A 20,138-nucleotide genomic window follows, 5' to 3' on the forward strand; every position below is an offset into this window, starting at 1 on the left:
TCTTGCACCGTTCACCCCCCCCCCGACCCCCTTCACACACACACACAAATACAGTGGCTTGAATAAGTTGACACGCCCATGCTAAAGTTGATTAAAAAGAGGATAAAAAAAACATCTTTTGGAATTTGATCTTAATGCATTAATTCAAAACATTAAGAAAAAAAAACCTTTAAGGGTACCAATTTTTTTTTGTAACTGAATAATATGTTGTAAATAAATAAATATTCTTCCTTAAAATAAAGGGGGCATAAGTATACACACCCCTATGTTAAATTCCCCATATAAGTAGGCAGATATTTATTTTTAAAGGCCAGTTGTTTTATGGATCCAGGATATTATGCATCCTGATAGAGTTCCCTTGGCCTTTGGAATTAAAATAACCCCCCATCATCACATACCCTTCACCATACATAGAGACTGGCATAGGGAACTTTCCATAAGATCATCTCTCCATGCAAATCAAACCAGCTATTAAGCTAATTGAAATAAATATAGTAAATGTCAATCTCTAGGTATGGTGAAGGGTATGTGATGATGGGGGATTGTTTTTCTTTCAAAGGCCAAGGGAACTTTATCAGGATGCATAGTATCCTAAATCTATGAAATAACCGGCCTTTAAAAACAAAAATGTGTCTGCGTCTATGGGAATGTAACATAGGGGGGTGTATAATTATGCCCCCTGTTTTTTAAGGAAGAACATTCATTTATTTACCATACATTATTCATTCACAAAGAACACTAAACATCTTACTATAATACTATATTGTATATAGTATTATAAATTAACAACATCATATTATAATTTCCCATTTTGTTGGGATCGATAAATTTCTATCTATCTATCTTGGGGAAGCTGCACCATACCAGGTTGTGTGAACAGTTATGGACTAGTTCCAGAGGGTGGCAGCAATGCAACCAGAATGCAACATGGCCGATGCAGGCTGCTCCAGCTGAGTGAAATAACACCCCCTCCTGACAGTTCCCTCTTACTTCAGGCTGGCCAAGACGAAGGAGGTGGCACCAGCAGAGGAGGGAGAAAGAGTTAGGAGGAGGATGGAGCCTGCTGGTGATGTCTGCCTCAGGAGATCCTGCTCCACATCTTCCAGTACCTGCCTCTGCTAGATAAGGCTTCCACGTCTCTGGTACCCTGTAATAACGAGTCACTACACAGGAACCAGTACTTGTTCTGTCATTGTTGAATGCTATTTGAATTCCCTCTCTACTTTCTTTCCTACTCAAAGCATGTGAATGAAGCATGTGTGGAGGCAGGGTTTGTGTGATGCTTTGCATCTGGCTGCTGACTAGTTCCCTCCCACAAATTTAACATATGCATTGACCCAGTGACATTATTGCAACAAAATATAAAAGCATACAAGATTTTCAAAACGGATGTGTTTATTATTCACCATTAGATTATCATTAGAAAATGTAATTCTTACTTAATAGGTGTGTTCTTTATGCTTTCAATCATTGTTCAAGTGGCTATAATCATTAAAAAAAAAAAGGTTTTTTCAAATATGACAACATGAAAACAGTGTGACAATGTGAAAGTGGTCACTCATAGTGAACATACAGATAATTGTCACCTGAATCTGCAGCTCCCTTGGGCTTTAAGGGAGCTTTATAGTAATAACCCACAACTTCACTGTTGTTGATTCACTGTCACTGGTTTCAACAAGTTTTTTTTCAGACGCAGGAGAGCCCACTGTGCATTACCTGCTCATCACCAAACAGCAGGCAGACAGTTTTTTTTTACTGCCCTCAAGTGGCCCCAAGAACAAAAAATTGACCAGAGAGGGATAAAAACACAATCATACACTCATACCTGGTGTTTGTGGGTTGAAGGCCACTTGCCTCAGGGTAAATGAATAGTTTCTGGTCACATTTTGCCAGCTGGGCTAGGGATTCACTAAGCATTCTGTCCTCAAAGTATTCAGTTTGCTACTAGCAGGTTAGTTTTGCTACTGATGTTAATGTTAGTATAGAGGTTAAAATACACTTGAAGTGTCTTTTCTTAAGTTAGTTTTGAAAAAGTAAAGAATGCTCCTCAAAGGAATACTTCACCTACAAAATGATCATGTTATACCTTGAATTCCTGAAGAAAAAACAGTTTTTCTTGCATGCCTGCATGGTGAATGAAGAATCCAAAAAACAGAGAACGGAATCTCATTTCTACTTTAATTCATCAAGAAATTGTTTTTGGATTCTTCGTCGACTGTAGAGGCACGCAAGTAAAACAAAATGCTCTTCAAGAATTCAAGGTATCGCGGGGTGAGTGATTGATATACACATGATCATTCTGAGGGAGAAGTATTCCTTTAAAGCTTTACCAAATAAAGAATATTTCTGCAAGAATCAGATCCCTCAAATCAGATTTCTCTTTTTCTTAGGGTTGCTACATGTGTGCCGGGGCTGGAACCATGCTTTTCTTTTATTTTAAGATTTTTTGTTTGGGGCATTTGGGCCTTTAATTAATAGGACAGCTGTAGACAGGAAATGGGGGAGAGAGAGGGGAGAGACATGAACCCTGGGCCGCTTCGGAAAGGTCTGAGCCTGGGTACACGCCCTACCTGGTGAGCTACCAGGGCGCCCCAGGAACCATGCTTTCACAAGCCATAACTGTGATGCTGCTTTGAGTTTCAGTTGAAGCGGCAAGCCAGCTTCTACCTGAACGCCACACACCCAGAACTCATCAAACAGATAATCAAAAGGCACTCTACCACCAGCTTCAAGGTAACGGAGGGTGAGGAGGAGAGAAGTGGGACCAATAAAGGATATATTAAGTTTGTGGTTAGGGACCATTTGGTATTTATGGAATAGGCCACTGGAGGAAAATAGGTGAGGGTCATGTCTTTTTATTCTCTGTAGAAGATCAGGGTCCTCTAACTATTTTTTAGTCTATAGTGGAAGGGTCACCCAACTTTTGTTTTCATGAAAACAGCAACATTTCAAAGTGGCTTGTTTGTTGCATAATTTTCCAAGTAGTTCTCTCAGTCTCGGCCCCCCATCACTAGCAGATGAGTCCCTTCCTGTTTAGTCAGCCAGACAGTTTGCTGTAGCTTTGGAGAGACTGTGGGATTTCCCAAACTGAATAATTCCCATATAAACACAAAACGTCTTTGCTAGTGCTAAAATATACAATGATTGAGGAAGCATAGTGGCCATGCCACAGCAATGTTATTATCCATAGTGCTTTGTTAAATGGTCTCAATGTTTTATTGTTTTATATCATGTGAATAGCTTAATAGAAAAGTAAGTTATTATTTGAAGTAATGCAGTAATGCAGGAAGTGTGCATTTAGTTTCCATGCTTATTGCGTTTCCACAACAATGTTAGTGAGTAATACTACTGAAATAGCCATCATAACAGTAGAGTATGATGTGTAAGATGAGAAGGCAGAGGTTTAATTATGTATGTTATATTATTAATAAAACAAGGGGTATCTGTACATCTTTACCAAGTGCAAACCAGAAGAGAAGACATTAATTGTTGGGAAGGGTCATGCCTATTTTTCTAAATCATTTAGGAGTTTCACAGAAAAATGTATTAGTGGCAAAGGAGTCTTTTTTGTCTATGGATCCAAAAATTCCTCTGGTGGCCCCTTGAAGAAAAAACAAACAGTCCCTTAATGAGGTAATTTAGCAGCCTTGAAGACAGGAACATGTCACAGCTGAATGTTTTCCTGAATGTGTAACAATTACATATGTATGTCTCACTATATTGTTTTGTTGCAATAGAGAAAGAATAACAGTTGGAAGATGTCTTAAGTGGACTCATCAAGGCTGTTGTCTGTGGACACCCTTGGATTGTGCAATGACAGAGACCTGCAAACTATTATGTTCAGTTAAAATGGATACTTGCTTTACAGGGTGGCTAGTCATCCTTTTTTGTGTATTTTGTGTGTAATTGTTGATTGAAAAATCTTCACATTAATATTTCTTCAGTTGTTACCCTCTAACAGTGACCCATCATGTGTTAATTTTCTGTTTTCTGAAGGTCTGCAAGAGCTAACAATGAACTGTATCCTTTACTGACTTACAGCACATTTTGTTGTATAACACCATGTCATGTATTAGGTATAAACTGCATTTCTATTCAGTGCTTATAGATGGTTATTGTCATGGTCATGGATATGCCGAGGAAGGACTGCAATATTTTATAGAATGTACAGTGACAGTGTGTTTTCTTTTAGCTATATTGAGAAGATTTATTGGAAGGTACATTTTTATTTTTTTACATTGACATTTTCCAAAGATGTAATATTTGAATTTTGAGCATCTGAGTTTTGAATATGTATCCCATGTCTGAACTGTAAAAAAAAAACCTGTTGCTTTAATTTGCTTTTAGTGTTTTTTATTTATTATTATAGCTTTTGTTGCACAGTTTTCAAAACTGTACAGGGCTGAAGAGAGCTGCATTTGATCTCTGTTCTCTGATCTCTCTAAGATGCTCCACAAAGTTTAGTATTTTTTTTAGCATTTAGTAAAACAGTGACAAACTATTTTGGGAGTGAAATTTATTGTTTTCTTTAGATTCTTTATTTTTAATATATAACACTTTTATATAGCCCCTTATAACTCTTGTGCGCCTCTTGCAGGGATACCCAAGATACCGTGGATAGTCCCCAAGTGGGTCGCCTGAACGGCACGGCACTCCTGGTAGGGGACGACACGGCGTAAGACCAGTCTGTTCTGCTTACCACTGAAAACTTTGGCAATAGCTAAAGGAATTATCAAACTAGCCCACCAATTAGTTTATTAGTTTTTAAAGCTTGGGGGTGATGCTGGGGGTGGCTGGAATGACGGGCAGGTAAGATCATTAGCAAACATACACAACCGCTAATTTCAGCCAGCAAGCCAAAGCTAACGTCACGTACGCTTGCCAACGCAGCTAACCATTGGGGATAAAGTTAGCTAGCTAACCGCTTAGCTACAATAGATGCAGCATTTTTAAGGCAAAGCAAAATGTTAATATCAATTCATATCTTGTTCCTGTTTAAATGTTGGTTCACTGTTGATACGTCATAACTGGTTAACGAACGATAAGGGAAATAATGGTAACGTTATTGTTCTTCGGGTCTTTCCCATACTGGAGCTAACTGTAAGATTAGCATGTTAACGTTAGTTAGCTAGCCAGCTGTTAATGCAGTTAATGGTTTTGAATTCTCAACATAATAAGAGTTATTAGTACCTGCACTCTAAGGTTAATCATAAAGGTTATAAGCATTTAGCTAACTAGCTCGGTGTGACTGTGATTGATTTGAAGTTACTAAAAGACAGCAGCTAGCGTAAACGTTAAGAATGCATGGGGAAATGTTAAAAAGGAATTCACGTTACGTTTGCTTGGCCTCGGCAAACGTTACTGTTTTAGTTTTCAACTTCATTTTTATTAAACCAACGTGTGTGTGTACGTGCGCGTGCGTGCGTGCGTATGTGTGTGCGTGCGTGCGTCAGGTTTGAGTACCTCTATTCCTTTACCAAATTAGGCGATGGCTGTGCGGTGTTAGTGAGTTCCACAACTGATTCATATATTCTTTCCCACTCTGCATGGTGACAGCTGCTGAAACAAGTAGTTAATGGAGAAGTTATGTGGAAAATGATAAACACTGGTGCAGCCCTGCATCCCAGTTATTTGTCAGCCTAACATTTCACACAGACTCTGGGGAAGTAATGTACTAATATGTATTTTCTTGTCTCATGCAACAGCATTGCTAATGCCCTGGCCAGTGCAGCCTGTGAGCGATGTAAGAGTGGCTTTGCTCCAACTGAGAAGATTGTCAACAGTAATGGAGAGCTGTACCATGAGCAGTGCTTTGTGTGTGCTCAGTGTTTTCAGCAGTTCCCAGATGGACTCTTCTATGAGGTAGTGCACTCAAATAATCACAGTAAAACACATTAACACAATGATGTGCCATACTCTATGCACTGCATGTGTGGTGCTGATTTGCCTGTTACTTTTTTATATAGAGAATGTTTCTTTCAAGTGAAGGAATCTCAATCTTCTTCTCTTCACAGTTTGAAGGAAGAAAATATTGTGAACATGACTTCCAGATGCTCTTCGCCCCTTGCTGTCATCAGTGTGGTGAGTGTTACAGGGCCTCATTTGTTCAGTTAGGACCTGTCCAGATCTAGTATTTGTGGGTCATGATGTCATGATGTGTGGACCCCAAAAAGACTAGTGACCACATTGTGTAATGAATAAAGTATATATTCTGACTATGTCTAAATCTAATTGAGATATACGTGCTGCTAGAATAAATCTCAGGTGTGCCTTTTTTAGACATCCTGCTTACATCTGTTTTCATTTGTGGGAGATGGAAAGAAAAAATGTCATATGTACTTAACAATACGGCCAGAAAAGGGATTGTTTTGGCTTTTTCTGACTTTGTGTAGGGTTGAAATTGAAACCCTTGCCTAGTTGTTTGGCATTGGTGTGTATGTGTGGAAGATTTATGAAATATAAGCACATTAAAATGTTTAGGCATTAATTTATGGCCGTCACTCTGTTCTAGCCACACCATACCAAAGCATTTAGCCTTCACCACATCTCCCCACACAGTTTGGGAACCACTGCACTACGGTACATATGTGAATGTAAGCCTGACCTCCATATCTTGTTTGAGAGATCAGATCCCCTATTCATACTTTTATTTATAACTTCCCACTTGTGTTAGGATCACCCAAGATGCATTTCAGTGCTACGTAAGCTTATTTTAATACTGCTTGACTGTGTCCAAGGGGAGACGGTATGCTCTAATTAAATTAAATGGGCAATTAAAATGCATTCCACTTTGAAGTGTCACTTTGAGAACACTATAGAAAGCACCGTAGTGTGTAGTAGTAACACCAGGACTCCATAATGGAGTGCTCATTAGAAACTACTGTACAGTACCCAAAAATAGCATCCAGTCCCAACAAATATTGGAAAAGTCAAACTTAGACTTGTCTCAAACTGAACTCTCACTTATGGGTTTCCCTTAGGGGAGTTCATCATTGGTCGTGTGATTAAGGCCATGAACAATAGTTGGCACCCTGACTGCTTCTGTTGTGACATTTGCCAGGCTGTACTTGCAGACGTGGGGTTTGTCAAAAATGCTGGCAGGTAAGTATCTCATCTTATTACAGTCTTAATATAACACTGTGACAGCCTGTAAAACAGGTGGTTACACGCATGTCAATCTGCTAGCTCCCTTTTGTGTTTTAACAAATAATGGAATTTTGAGCAGCTGTGACAGAGTATGTCAAACATCATATACGTAGACTTTCTTGACACCCCTATATTTTGTTCTCTATTTTACTTCAGGCACCTGTGTCGACCATGCCATAACCGCGAGAAAGCTCGTGGCCTGGGCAAGTATATCTGCCAGAAGTGCCATGCCATCATTGAGGAGCAGCCACTGATTTTTAAGAATGACCCATATCACCCAGACCACTTCAACTGCAGCAACTGTGGGTCAGTCTTCCCACTCTGCCCCACTTTTTAGTACAGAAACCCCTCTTCAGAATATATATTTCACGACCACATGAAAAATATCTTTGTGTTGTTCAATGTTTCTCTGTCCGCAGGAAAGAATTGACAGTTGAAGCCAGGGAACTCAAGGGAGAGCTCTTCTGTTTGCCCTGCCACGACAAGATGGGCGTACCAATCTGTGGCGCCTGCAGGAGACCTATTGAGGGGCGTGTCGTCAATGCCATGGGCAAGCAGTGGCATGTGGAGGTTTGTCAACAAGAATGAGACTGTAATACACTGGATGCAATGTTACATTCCTGTATTTGGTACTTGTTTGGAAGAAGTAAGGACAGGCAAGTATAACTGATTTAGACATTATCTCTCAATTGCGTTGCCAACTTCCCAGAGAGAGGTACATCAAGGGGCAAATTAAATAATTAGGAAATAGCAACAAAATCATGTGTCATTTATTCAAGCAAAACCTAAATTAAGTTTAACAACTGTTTCTGTAAAAGATTTCTGCACATTGTAAGTTGGACTAAAAGCAGTAGGCTTCAGAAAGACCACTGACAGGTTAATAATAGTGAACAAATGTCATGCTGATGAACTTTAATGGACGATTTATGCCTTCCAACAAAAGCAGAATAAAAGTCTCTAGAATAATTTTTTACGTTTAGTTACCTTTACTTATGCATATGAATTCATTAAATAAGCCACTTTAGTACCAAAACACAGTTAATAAGCAACATTAAGGAAGTAGGATGGATGTGAGCACTTTTAAGTAAGATTATTTCTTACTTTCTGTCTGGAGGCTGCCGAATGTATATTGTTCACAAGCTCTATCAACAGTGTATAGCAGTCGATTTAATGACAGTCATTAGCTGAAATTAATCTGGCAGGCGTCAAGCAAGCAGAACTTATTCAAAAAATAAGAAGAAGAACACTATGTGGGAACACTAAAGAAATATTCCAGTGGTTTCTTTTTGGCACTGGTTGGCTAAATGTGATTTAAAAACACATTTAAGGACAATGACATTTCTGAGTAAGTAAACATATTCATGTAATATTCATGTTGTGTTGGCACCTGCTCCTCTCGTCAGTTTCACATGCCTTCATGTTTCCCTTAGCAACATTTGTTTTTATTTACAGCATTTTGTGTGTGCCAAGTGTGAGAAGCCTTTCCTCGGTCATCGGCATTACGAGAGGAAGGGATTGGCTTACTGTGAGACTCATTATAACCAGGTAAGAAACAAAAGAGCCGAGTAAAATAATGGCTGTGGAGGACACATTATGTTAGCAATGTTACTGTATTAAAAACTGTCATGGAAGGTTGGTGAATGGCGGACCTTAAATGCAGAGGCAGAAACCGAGGATAGTTATGATTATATAATGAAACTTAAAAATGCATAAAAACCAAAGGAGTCCAGGAAACAAGCGGGCAAAGACATGGAGACAAGGAGACAAGACATGACAGAAAACCAGGCTTCCAAAATAAGACAGTAAAGCAGACAACCACAATAAGACAAGACAAAAACACCAAAACCACAACGGAAACTCTGTTTCTCTCTTATTAAGCTCTTCGGCGATGTGTGTTACCACTGCAACCGTGTGATTGAAGGTGATGGTGAGTATCAATATAATAAAGTGCATATTCAGTACAGTGTTTTTTTACATAGAATGTCCTGAACACAACCGTTGAATATTCATAATGTCCTTTTTACCTTCTGTGAACCCGTCAGTGGTGTCTGCTCTCAACAAGGCCTGGTGTGTCAGTTGTTTCTCATGCTCCACCTGCCACACAAAACTCACTCTCAAGTAAGTGATGTTGCTCATTAATTTCCAGCATCTTTTACTAACTAATCATGTACAATACTGCCAGCTGATTGGTGTTTTCCTCTCAGGACTCTGTAACACCCCTACTTAACCCCTGCTTTAGTGTCATTCTTAACACTTGTCTTTGTGTATTTCACTCTCCTGCTACAACTCTTCCCTCTTTGGCTCTTTTCCTCCAATTTCTCCTCTTACATGCTTCACTTCCCTTCTATGGTAATTCAGAGATAAGTTTGTTGAAATTGACCTGAAGCCGGTATGCAAGCACTGCTATGAGCACATGCCTGAGGAGCTGAAACGACGCTTGGCTCGGCGTGAGCGGGATGCCAAAGACCGCAAGAAAAAAGCTGCTGTCTGTCTGTAGTGTTATTGTTACCAACTCACCACTCCATCCTTGGTTGGTGCTATTGCTACCTTCTGTTTCTGTGGTGTTACCTGTTTGACGTTATGGCATGATGTCATTATTTCTCATTTGTTTTGTAAAGTAAAACCAACACCCTGCAATTGTTTTGTGTTAATGGAATTTGTACAAAACCGCTATAGTATACATTTATATCAAACAAGTTTGCCTCTGCTGATGCTTATCAGAAGGGCTGCAACTAACAATTATTTTTATTATTGAATAATCTGCTCAAGTAATGGGGTAGTTGTTCGGTCTAGAACATGTCAGTAGATAGAAAAAAGTCCAAGTTGGCAACTTCAAATGTCTTGTTTGGTCATTTGGTCTAAAGTCCATAATATTCTGTGCATATTCTAGTCTAGATGTTTTCTCCATGTGCTTGTGTTCTGGCTTATTGCATGTGTTTTTCTTAAGTTGCAGTGCGTTGAGCTCTCAGGGCCACTATATTATTTGTTGTTGTAATTTTTGTTTAAAAATCAACTTAAATGATTAATCTGTCTGCTGATCAAATAATCACTTAATCTACTAATTGTGTCAGCTTGATTCATGAGAAACTTATACTTCCCTCAAGCTTTATTTCTTTGAATGAGATGAGTAATTGCGGCCTTGCGCTAAACGACAAACCTGCATGATCATTTCAATGGAATCCAAGATAATTCCAGATCAGAAGTTGGGATGTTACTTCCTTAAAGTACGGCCCTAATGTTAGTATTATTTAAAGTGAACAGATTGTGACCTTAAAACATTTGAACCTGCAGTGATGATGATAATATTTAGATAAAAAAGAATGCATGTGGGGGTGAAATGTGAAAGATTAATATTGGCTAAAGACTAATAATTAGATATGACATATTTATATTGACATGGACTTTCTTCCCTTTGCAGGAACAAGTTTGTTGAGTTTGACATGAAGCCTGTTTGTAAAAAGTGTTATGAGAAGTTTCCTCTGGAGCTGAAGAAAAGGCTCAAGAAGCTAGCGGAGTCCTTGGGACGCAAGTGAGCTGCTTCTGGCCAAACAACCTGGAAGTGTTCCCACTGTGTCTGTGACGGTAAAACATCCAGGACGAACGCAGAATAACAACAAGGACCCAGCCTCATACCAGAACATCATGATTAGTCATTTAAATGGGATCCGGTTAAGAATTCTAACTGGATATCACTGTGGTGTTGACATAAAAGAGGTCTGTTTTACTTTTACTTTTTTATCATTGTTTTTTAAACATTCCTAAATTGTCCAAAGTAGTTTTTCTCTCTAGAATAGATGTGTTGTCTCAGTTTATTATGACTTTACCATGAGCATGATTGTAAACGGCTATGTCTATAATGTTCTTTAATTTGAAAATATTTTTGTTTGACATTATATTGAATTACACGTGTGCCTTGAATATACATATATATAAACGATGCGTCCTAAAATGCATATAATGGTTGGAATGTGACTTACATGCAGTTATAATAGTTATGCCTTAATATACCCCAAAGGACAATTCTACCTGCCTTTTCACCTTTGAGCTTTTATACCTCAGTATGAATAATTACAAAGCATCCATCCACTGTATTCTTTAGTATATTGTAATGATGTCACCTCTTGCTAACGTGAGAAACCTAAAAATGAGCTATCACTTGGAGCAAGGCTTATATACAAACCATCAAGTGTTAATACAGCCACTGGATATAATAAATTTCAGATGGTGATTAACTGGTGCCTCCTGTCATTTTCTACAAGCCTGACTTGACAGGTATTTAATTGAAAGAATGACTCCATGACTGTTGATTTATCCAATTGGTCCTTAATCCCAATGAGAGTTGGGAGAAGATGAGATCAGAGGGTGCTCATGTGATTAGAATAGCACAAAATTCTCATTCAAAGTAAACCAGCATGTACGGTATGCTCTCAGTATGTATGGTAGTGAAATGTCATTGTGTGTACAGTTAATGCCTGCGGTTGGTTGGTCTGATATTTTTAGCCAAATTTAATGCTTGCATCTTTCTGAGGGAAATAGTTCAAAGGAATGAAGAATGAAATAATCTGTAAACTGATTATTTAACATGAGCACTCTTTGATGTAAAAAAAAAATATATATATATATATATATATATATATATAATTAGTGAATCAGCACATTTCTTGGGTTGTTTGCAAACTGGCAAATGTATTTTGAAAAAGTGAGTATTGCTACGAAACAAAAAAATATATCTGCTTGGATGGGCATTTTTATTATGGGACTGATGCATATGCATTTTATTTGTCAGACTTTACAGTTGATTTGCATGAAATAGGGAATTACAGTTTACTACAGCACATATACAGTATGAATAAATACTTATTTTCTTAAGGATAAAGTATTCCCAGAAAATTAATTTTAATTGATAAAATACTAAAAATACCTTACATTCAGGTTCTGAAATGAATGTAATCTTACTATGTCTGCATAAAAGAAATTTCCACAACCCAAACGTTAATATTCTCTGACTTACTTAAAGAGTTATGGTACTAAACTTCCCAACTAGCATGCATTTATAATGTATGGCACAGGCACACACCTCATTATAAACACCCACTGATTCCAGAATAAAGCCACAGTACAAACAAAAAAATTTAACATTAAAATAAATCCAAAACATAAAAAAAAACCTACAATGAAGTTGCAATTTTTTATATGGAGCCTTCTCTAAACCTTAAGCAAACTAAAGGCTGATGAAACACCGTATGCTAATGTGCATGTAACACTTTAGTGTGATAGTGTGGCAAGGGAAGACAGATTAAAAAAAGAGGCTTTTAACAGGTAAAGATTATTAATTTCCAACAATAAACCAATGTAATCTGTAATTATATATTTTTATATAATTGAAAATAATTTTGTCAGTGTTGTCTTTAGATGACATGTTCCACAGCTTTTTATCTTCCAGAAACCTGATCCTTTTCTGTTTGTCACTTTCTACAACACATTAACAAACAACAACAGTGTGTCTCATAATAGATCTTTTCACAGCTGGCGTTTTGACTTGTAGCAAGAAAAGCACAGGTGTTATTATTAGAGACATTAACAAATTATAAAATAAAACCGAGCCATCTTTTTATTTTGTGTGTCACAGTGTCACAGTGAAGCCATTACAGTGTGACAGTGAGCCAACGTGCACAACACCAGGACCCCGAAACAGGCAGCTAATCATACATGTGCTTTTCCTAGTGTGACACTTCAAAATATCTACTGTGCAAAAGACCTTTTCAACATAGGAAAATGTGATCCATAGAAAACACAAATGTGCATTATTATTATTATTATTATTATTATTATTATTATTATTATTAAAGGACATTTGTGTAAAACTGCAGCTATCATTGCTGGGCTTGGCCCCCTTTCAGTAACAGAACATGTATGTGATAGGTATTTGACATGGTTACAGAAGATATTTTTCTTGGCAGAATCGAGAGTTCTTTACAAGCTGCTACAGCTAAACAAAGTGAATGTAATTACTTCATTCTTAAATATACTCTCAAACTTGGTATTGTTACTGTAAAGATTGTTAATACATGTTACAAATGCAGATCATAATTGTAGGGATATCACTGGAAATGGATTGGATTTAGCTGTTAATCAGACTGGGATTAGACAGGTACTGATTGGATACATGGAAGGGAACTGCAGACATCTTGTTCTGAGGGTGAGAATGTGTCAGTGCCATGTTCTTGTATTGTGGTCGGAGATGTGATGGTAAACCCAGGAAGTGGAGTCTGAAAGTTGCCCATTCCCCAAAGGTCATATCTAGCAGGTTTTTAAGATCATTGGCATCCCCAAAGACCAGCGCCGCACCGTTGAGGTTATGGCTTTTCACAGTATCAATGTACTTACGGGGGTATTCCATCCTCTCCAACTAGGAAAAATAAGAACATTTTACCATTATAAACACAGAGACGTAATATAAATGACTTCCTAATCCTCCCTGAAATATCTAAATTGATCTAAACATCTTTTTTTTTTTGCACATGCAAAAGTCCAAACATAGTTTGGATTTGCACCAACGTGTGAGTTGAATAACACATTTTTTTTTTATAATAAATTGAATTCAAATAAGCGCTTTTCACAAACTCAAAGCCGAAAAAACATTAATTTCAATACTGCTTTGTAAAAAAGGTACAATAAAACACTCAAGATTTAAATACAAAAATTAAACCCTATTTTTGTTCTATTATACTAATACTATTTATGTTCAGCAAAGCATTTTTCATCAAAAGGCATTCAATGTATTCATAACTTCAACATACAGTTTATACCCTTCTATATAGTAATTTACATTGTTAGGGGCGGTGTCTGCAATTACCGGGCTTGATTAAAATGGACTACATATTCACAAGGGCATAAATGATGTGGCATGTAATTCAGTGTTACAATTTTTAATTGTAGTACTTTATAACTTATTGATAACAGCCTCACTGATTAATGATCACTCACCAAACTCTGGACCTGCAGCAGTATTGAGTTAATGTTAATATTAACCGAACATTTTCTACATCTGTTGCTTCACATAAAAAAATTAAAAAAACATTGAACTGGTGACACAGAGGGTAAGCAGTTACAGGAAATGCAATGTTTTTGTCACAAAGGTTAGCACTGATAGTGATCTTTTGTTGAATGTCACAAGAAAGAGCAGCCACTGTGTGCTGTAGCCATCTGGCTGCACACCTCCAACTCCTCGCGTCTTGGGGAAAATCAGATTGTTTTTTGCCTAACATATTCATCAAAATACCATGAATTTGATTGGCTGCACTTTAAACAGATACAGCAGTTGTTAAAAACCAGCTGTTGTATTTCTGATAAAGGAGCTGCTCAAGAAGGGTTACACTCCACTGCACTTGCCGGTGTCACCACAGTCGTACAAAATCAACCAGGACTGAAATCTTAAAGTGCCCATATTACAAAAAAAATCCCTTTTTCTGGGATTTGGGGTGTTATTTTGTGTCTCTGGTGCTTCCACACGCATACAAACTTGGTAAAAAAACTACCCATTCTGTTTTGAGTGAGATACAGGTTTCTGGATGTCCTCTGCCGTCAGGTGAGCTGTTCAAAATCTCCACTGCTTTCTACGTCACTAGCCAAGACGAGGTGGTAACCGTAGTACATGCTAGCGCTAGCATGCTAGCGCATTCTCAATGGCAAAACACTGCTACAACACCCTAATCTACAAAAGAACTACTTCCATGTCCCTGTTCTGCAGGTATTCCACAAGTGTGCCGTCGTTTAGAAGAAGTCTCCCAGCTAATCTTGCCTTGTACTGACCAAAGTTGGAAAAACCGGAGCTAGCTGATGTTATCATTCCCTAGCTACTGCACATGTGCGACTTCCAACAAAGATAGTATAGAAGAGAGATGTCTCACTCTGTAGCTACAACAGGGACCTAAACACACAGGGTGAAAACAGGATCTGCAGCAATGTGCAGTACAACAGAAATATGGTGTTTTTTGAAAATTAAACCATGTAAACCTATTTGGGTAGAACCTCAAAATACAATTATGAACATGAAAATGAGCATAATATGGGCGCTTTAAAGATTATAACTTCAAACAAGTGTCTTACCTCTTCACATACATCCTCTTTCTTCATTTTGATGATAGTTGTGATTGGCAGAGGAGCTAGGTTCCTCATCCAACCAGAATCCTTCAGCCTAGATGTCCCTCTGATGTGAGCCAGCTCCTTCCTAATTGAATGATCCAGGTTCACCGTCACCTCTTCAAAGGTCTTCAAGTCCTTCACAGTGAATTGGAAATCTACCGTGAGGAATCTTTCAAACATCTCAGGATCTCCATCCTGCTCGAGGAGGTCTTCAATCTGTGCGCTCATCACATACAGCTCTGCCCTGGACTCGTTGAACACTGTCCACAAGGTCTTAGAATCATCAGTGTTTGTCGAATTATTGCGATCAATATCTGCCCTCTGCTGAGCGTCTTCCACACACTGGAGGATCCAGCTGAGGCGGCAAGGCCACTGATTAGCCAAGACCACCCATGCGGCGATGTATTCTGGTTGAGGAAGCTCTTTCTTTAAAGTCTTCATGATTATCACAGTCACCCAAATGGAGTTGATCGCCCTCCTCATAGACATGGCATCCTCAAACATGTACTTGTTTAGATTCCTTTCATTGCTGGTCAAGGTGCTCTGGACCAACATTTCTACTTCCTCCTCATTTTCTTTCAGGTCTGCTGCAGTTTTATCTATCAGTGGATAAGACTCTTTCGTTTCAAATGCAATCTCCATTGTAAACAAGTCTGAGGAAGATGTCTTTTCCAGGCCCCCAGTTCTACGTCTATTTTTGCTCATGCTTATGTCCTCAGGGTTTTTTGAATTACTCGTGAGGCTGTGAAATAAACTGCGTTTTGAATCATCGCACAGCGGTGGAACCGTGAAGGCCAGAGTCACGATGCGGTTCAACAGTGCATAAGCTCTGTCCTCTTTGCTAAAGCAGCCATCTGCAAAGTTCACTTTCTCCACAAGAACATCTGGGTTGACGGCCAGAATTGAAATATATGGACATTCCTCATCTGAAAGCAGAATGTTGATGGCATCCAGAACTGTGACAATTTTTTTGGGAGAGCAACGGTCCAGATTGGTGATCTGCAGTACCACCCGGATCCTCCTCCTCTCAAACACCTCCATAAACTGGATGAATCGAGACAGAAACCACATTTCCTTCCTCACTTCGTTCATGAAGCCCAGATGGCTGCTGACCCGCTCGTTGTCCATCCCCTTCTTTATGTTCTTATCCTGGTTGAAGATAAGGTTCTTACCAATCAGAAACACAAACCTCAATGCGCTTGCTGTAGGGACTCCAAAGGCAGCGATAACCAGGCCATCCAGAACATCCACCTGGCTGATTGTTGCATTCACCGCCCCGCCTGGTTTCACCTCAGGCTTGGGAAGGCCAACAGTCAACACGAATATCAGGATGATAACTGGTACCACAAGAATGGACAGGACAAGAAACCACAAAGGGCAGCAGCAAACCTTTTTGGACCTCCACTGGTTAGGACCATTCTCCACTGTCTGAATTAATAAACAAACAAAAACAAAAACACAGCAAATGGGAAGCCGTTCAGAACAGTTAGACAAGGTTAGATGCTAATGTTTCCTAGAGATTGCATTGTTAGTTGGTCCTTCATTTTGGTTAAGACTGAAATATTAAAAAAAAAAACCTTTAGATAAATTGCCATGACATGCATTCAGACTATGGCCAAATGAAGCTTCGTGAACCAGTGTCTTTATTTTCTGAGCCCACTAGATGGTGGTCTTGGTTTAAGAGATAATTCAGTATATTCTCAACCAATTGTTGAACAGAGAGCGCCATCTAGTGGGCTCTGAAAATAAAGACAGTGGTTCACAAAGCTTCATATAGCCATCACTAGTCCAGAATATGAATTCTGAATGATCCCATGACTTTTCATCTAGCACCATTGTCAGGTCAAAATTTCACTATTTTGATATCCTACAAATCTTCGGGGGTGAACATAATAAATTATATTTACTTGTAACTGTAACAAAGTCTTTTTTGTGTACTTGTTCTTATATTTAATTTAAAAGACATTGTAGGCTACTTTTACTCAAGTATTTGGATTATCTCAAGTACCCCACACTGGTCCAACAGAGGAGCAGCTTCTCTAAGAGGCTCCGACAGCTTTGATGCCGCACGGACCGCTACAGAAAATCATTCATACCACAGGCAATAACACTTTTTAACATATCGTCACTGGGTGCTAGATAAGACTTTTGGACACTACTGCACAATTGTGCAACCTGCACAACTGGTTTATTTACATTTAGCATACATCTTATCCTATTATTTAAGCAGTTGCACATTTTTGTTTTCCCATTCTGTACATATTCAAATATTTGTTCATTTATTTTATTCATATTATTATTTTATGTGTATTGTATGTATGTATATTTTTCCTAGTATTTCATTTATATTCCTATTCTGTGCTTTGTGACTGATTTTGCTGCTGTAACACCGGAATTTCCCATTTTTCTTGGGATCAATAAACATCTATCTATCTATCTATCTATCTATCTATCTATCTATCTATCTATCTATCTATCTATCTATCTATCTATCTATCTATCTATCTATCTATCTATCTATCTATCTATTTATTTCAAGTTGCATCCGTTACAGAGTAAAAACAAGTCACATAAAAAACGTCCAGATAAACCATGTGAGAATGGAAAGTTACCATTGTTAAATGTCGGCACATGGGTTAAAAACATAACGAAAGCATGAATTCCTAGTTTGATGCCATTAACCCCACCACCCGGCTAAGACGCTAAGTGAGTCAAATCAAACACACCCACAATTTGGCGTGAGCAGGTGCATGTTGGGTGTAGCCAACGCTAAATGGTGAAATGCACATGGTGGATCCTCCAGCTGGACTTCACTGAAACTTCAGTGTAATTAAGTTAAAACAGCAGAGGCCTAGGTAGGCCTGAGGCCTTTCTGCTGTTTTAACAATAAGGTCTGCCACAGCAACTACAGAGCCTCATTTAGCAAAAATGTTTGAAAACAGACAGTCCAAAAGAGGCTGGACTGGTCATACTGGGACCGAGAGGCTGAGTGGACTGGTTTGGGACCGAGAAGTTGAGTGGACTGGTCATACTGGGACCGAGAGGCTGAGTGGACTGGTTTGGGACCGAGAGGCTGAGTGGACTGGTTTGGGACCGAGAGGCTGAGTGGACTGGTTTGGGACCGAGAGCGAGTGGCTGGTTGGACCGAGAGGCTGAGTGGACTGGTTTGGGACCAAGGGTGAGTGGACTGGTTTGGGACCAGAGGCTGGTGGACGGTGGACGAGAGATGAGTGGGATGGTTTGGGACCGAGAGGGCTGAGTGGACTGGGGACCGAGAGGCTGAGTGGACTGGTGGACCGAGGAGGCGGAGTGGACTGGTGGACCGAGAGGCTGAGTGACTGGTGGACCGCGAGGCTGAGGGGACTGGTTTGGGACAAGAGGCTGAGGACTGGTGGACCAAGAGGCTTAGTGGACTGGTTTGGGACCGAGAGGCTGAGTGGACTGGGGGACCGAGAGGCTGAGTGGACTGGTGGAACGAGAGGCTGAGTGGACTGGTGGACCGAGGGGCTGAGTGGACTGGTTTGGGACCGAGAGGCTGAACAGATGTGGAGGACTCGCGTTCACACAGGTGAGTCAAACACTCTTCCTACAGAGGAAGATTTTGACGTAGTGTTGTGTGTCTGTGTTGTGCGAAAACTGTGCAGCTAGATCTCCTTTTGCATTTACACGTGTGATGTCAGCTCCCGGGTCAGAAACTAACACCACCTTACTACCACTAGTTGTAGCCTATAATACTTTTTGGAATTCATGGTCAGTAACCCTCATTTATATAGAATTAAACCTAATATTTGAGTTAAAAAAGCAAAGCTTCTAAATTATTTGACTAAGATCAGATATGTACAGATGAGTTTCGTCAGGAGGAGGAAAGTGATCAATTTTATGTGCAAAGAGCGTTGTATGGAATCCAATCCATTTTTTGTGTGGTAATTTGGTTAAAAAGAAACCCATATTTCAGATATAGACATTTTTTAAAGAGGGCAAATTTGACCCGAGGACAACAGGAGGAGGACAAACACGTGTGTTTGTGGCAGCAGCTGCTGTGGAGATAATTTGTTATTGTATATGCATGTCATGTTTGCCTTGGCGTTGTTTTGTTCTGCTGTTGGTTCTTTGTCTGTGAGGCTATTTAATTAGTTGCTTTTTAATATTTCTTGTTGCACCCTCTGAGGTGTAGCTTTTTTAAGTCTTTGTCGGTCATGTTTGTTTAATTGTCTAAGTTTTGTCCCCTGTTCCGGTTGTATAGTTGTTAATTAATAATCAGTTCTGTGTGCACACTGTACAGGCCTGTTATTGGATTGGACAGAGGGGCTCTGCGGTGCGATGTGTGTACGTTGACATGTTAATGTACGTTTTGTAGCATAAATGTGTTCTTTAATTTAAAAGGTTTGTCATAGAACATCATCCTATGCATTTTTGTTTTCATCACCCCCCCTACACTTTGTAAAAATGCATTGCAGTAACCTTTACTCCGTCCATTTTAGCTGAACTACTTTTGACCTATCTAAGTAGGCCTACATTGGTCCACAAATTTTACTTAAACTTGAGTAAAAAGTCTTTTTAAAGTTACTGTGCTTTTACTTATGTAAAATAATGTGCCAATATTCTAATATAGCTTCTCTGCTAAGGTTTTGAGGTATTAGTCAATGGGACTTGAGCTCCTATTCCACTAGCACTCGTGGCAATAACCGGGACCTTACCGTCATAAGTTTCACTAGGAATCATTATCTACTAAATGTAAAAACAGGGTTTAGATACAGTACTTTGATTTATGACATTTTGTTTTTCCCATCTTGTAAATATTTAAATAGTTGTTCTTATATTCTTATATTTTATTCTTATATTTTGTT

The 20,138-nt window shown here is 39.0% G+C and overlaps 2 protein-coding genes across 4 annotated transcripts in view; one reads left to right on the forward strand and one right to left on the reverse strand.

Moving 5' to 3' along the window:
• The first annotated feature begins 4,601 nt into the window (after nt 1–4,601).
• Nucleotides 4,602–11,279, forward strand: lims1 (LIM and senescent cell antigen-like domains 1). 2 transcript variants are annotated; one of them, XM_032533570.1, is made up of 11 exons: nt 4,602–4,809; nt 5,706–5,862; nt 6,015–6,081; nt 6,981–7,101; nt 7,303–7,452; nt 7,566–7,716; nt 8,599–8,691; nt 9,025–9,073; nt 9,189–9,264; nt 9,505–9,676; nt 10,565–11,279. In XM_032533570.1, exons 1-10 carry the CDS (start codon nt 4,781–4,783, stop codon nt 9,641–9,643), a joined length of 1,032 nt encoding a protein of 343 aa, XP_032389461.1. In that variant the 5' UTR covers nt 4,602–4,780; the 3' UTR covers nt 9,644–9,676; nt 10,565–11,279. The 2 variants fall into 2 exon arrangements, with proteins under 2 accessions (XP_032389461.1, XP_032389558.1); XM_032533667.1 differs by lacking the exon at nt 9,505–9,676.
• A 596-nt stretch (nt 11,280–11,875) lies between these two features.
• nkpd1 (NTPase, KAP family P-loop domain containing 1) overlaps nt 11,876–20,138 on the reverse strand; it is a 14,724-nt gene continuing 6,461 nt past the window's right edge. For both annotated transcript variants that reach the window (XM_032532793.1, XM_032532881.1), the window contains 2 exons: nt 15,256–16,719; nt 11,876–13,555 (listed from right to left, as the gene is read on the reverse strand). In XM_032532793.1, coding sequence (XP_032388684.1) covers nt 13,268–13,555; nt 15,256–16,719 — 1,752 coding nt within the window. In that variant the 3' untranslated portion in view covers nt 11,876–13,267. The remainder of the gene's footprint in view (nt 13,556–15,255; nt 16,720–20,138) is intronic.

Source organism: Etheostoma spectabile, chromosome 1 (assembly GCF_008692095.1).
Source record: "Etheostoma spectabile isolate EspeVRDwgs_2016 chromosome 1, UIUC_Espe_1.0, whole genome shotgun sequence".
In the NCBI taxonomy this organism is placed as follows: domain Eukaryota; kingdom Metazoa; phylum Chordata; class Actinopteri; order Perciformes; family Percidae; genus Etheostoma; species Etheostoma spectabile.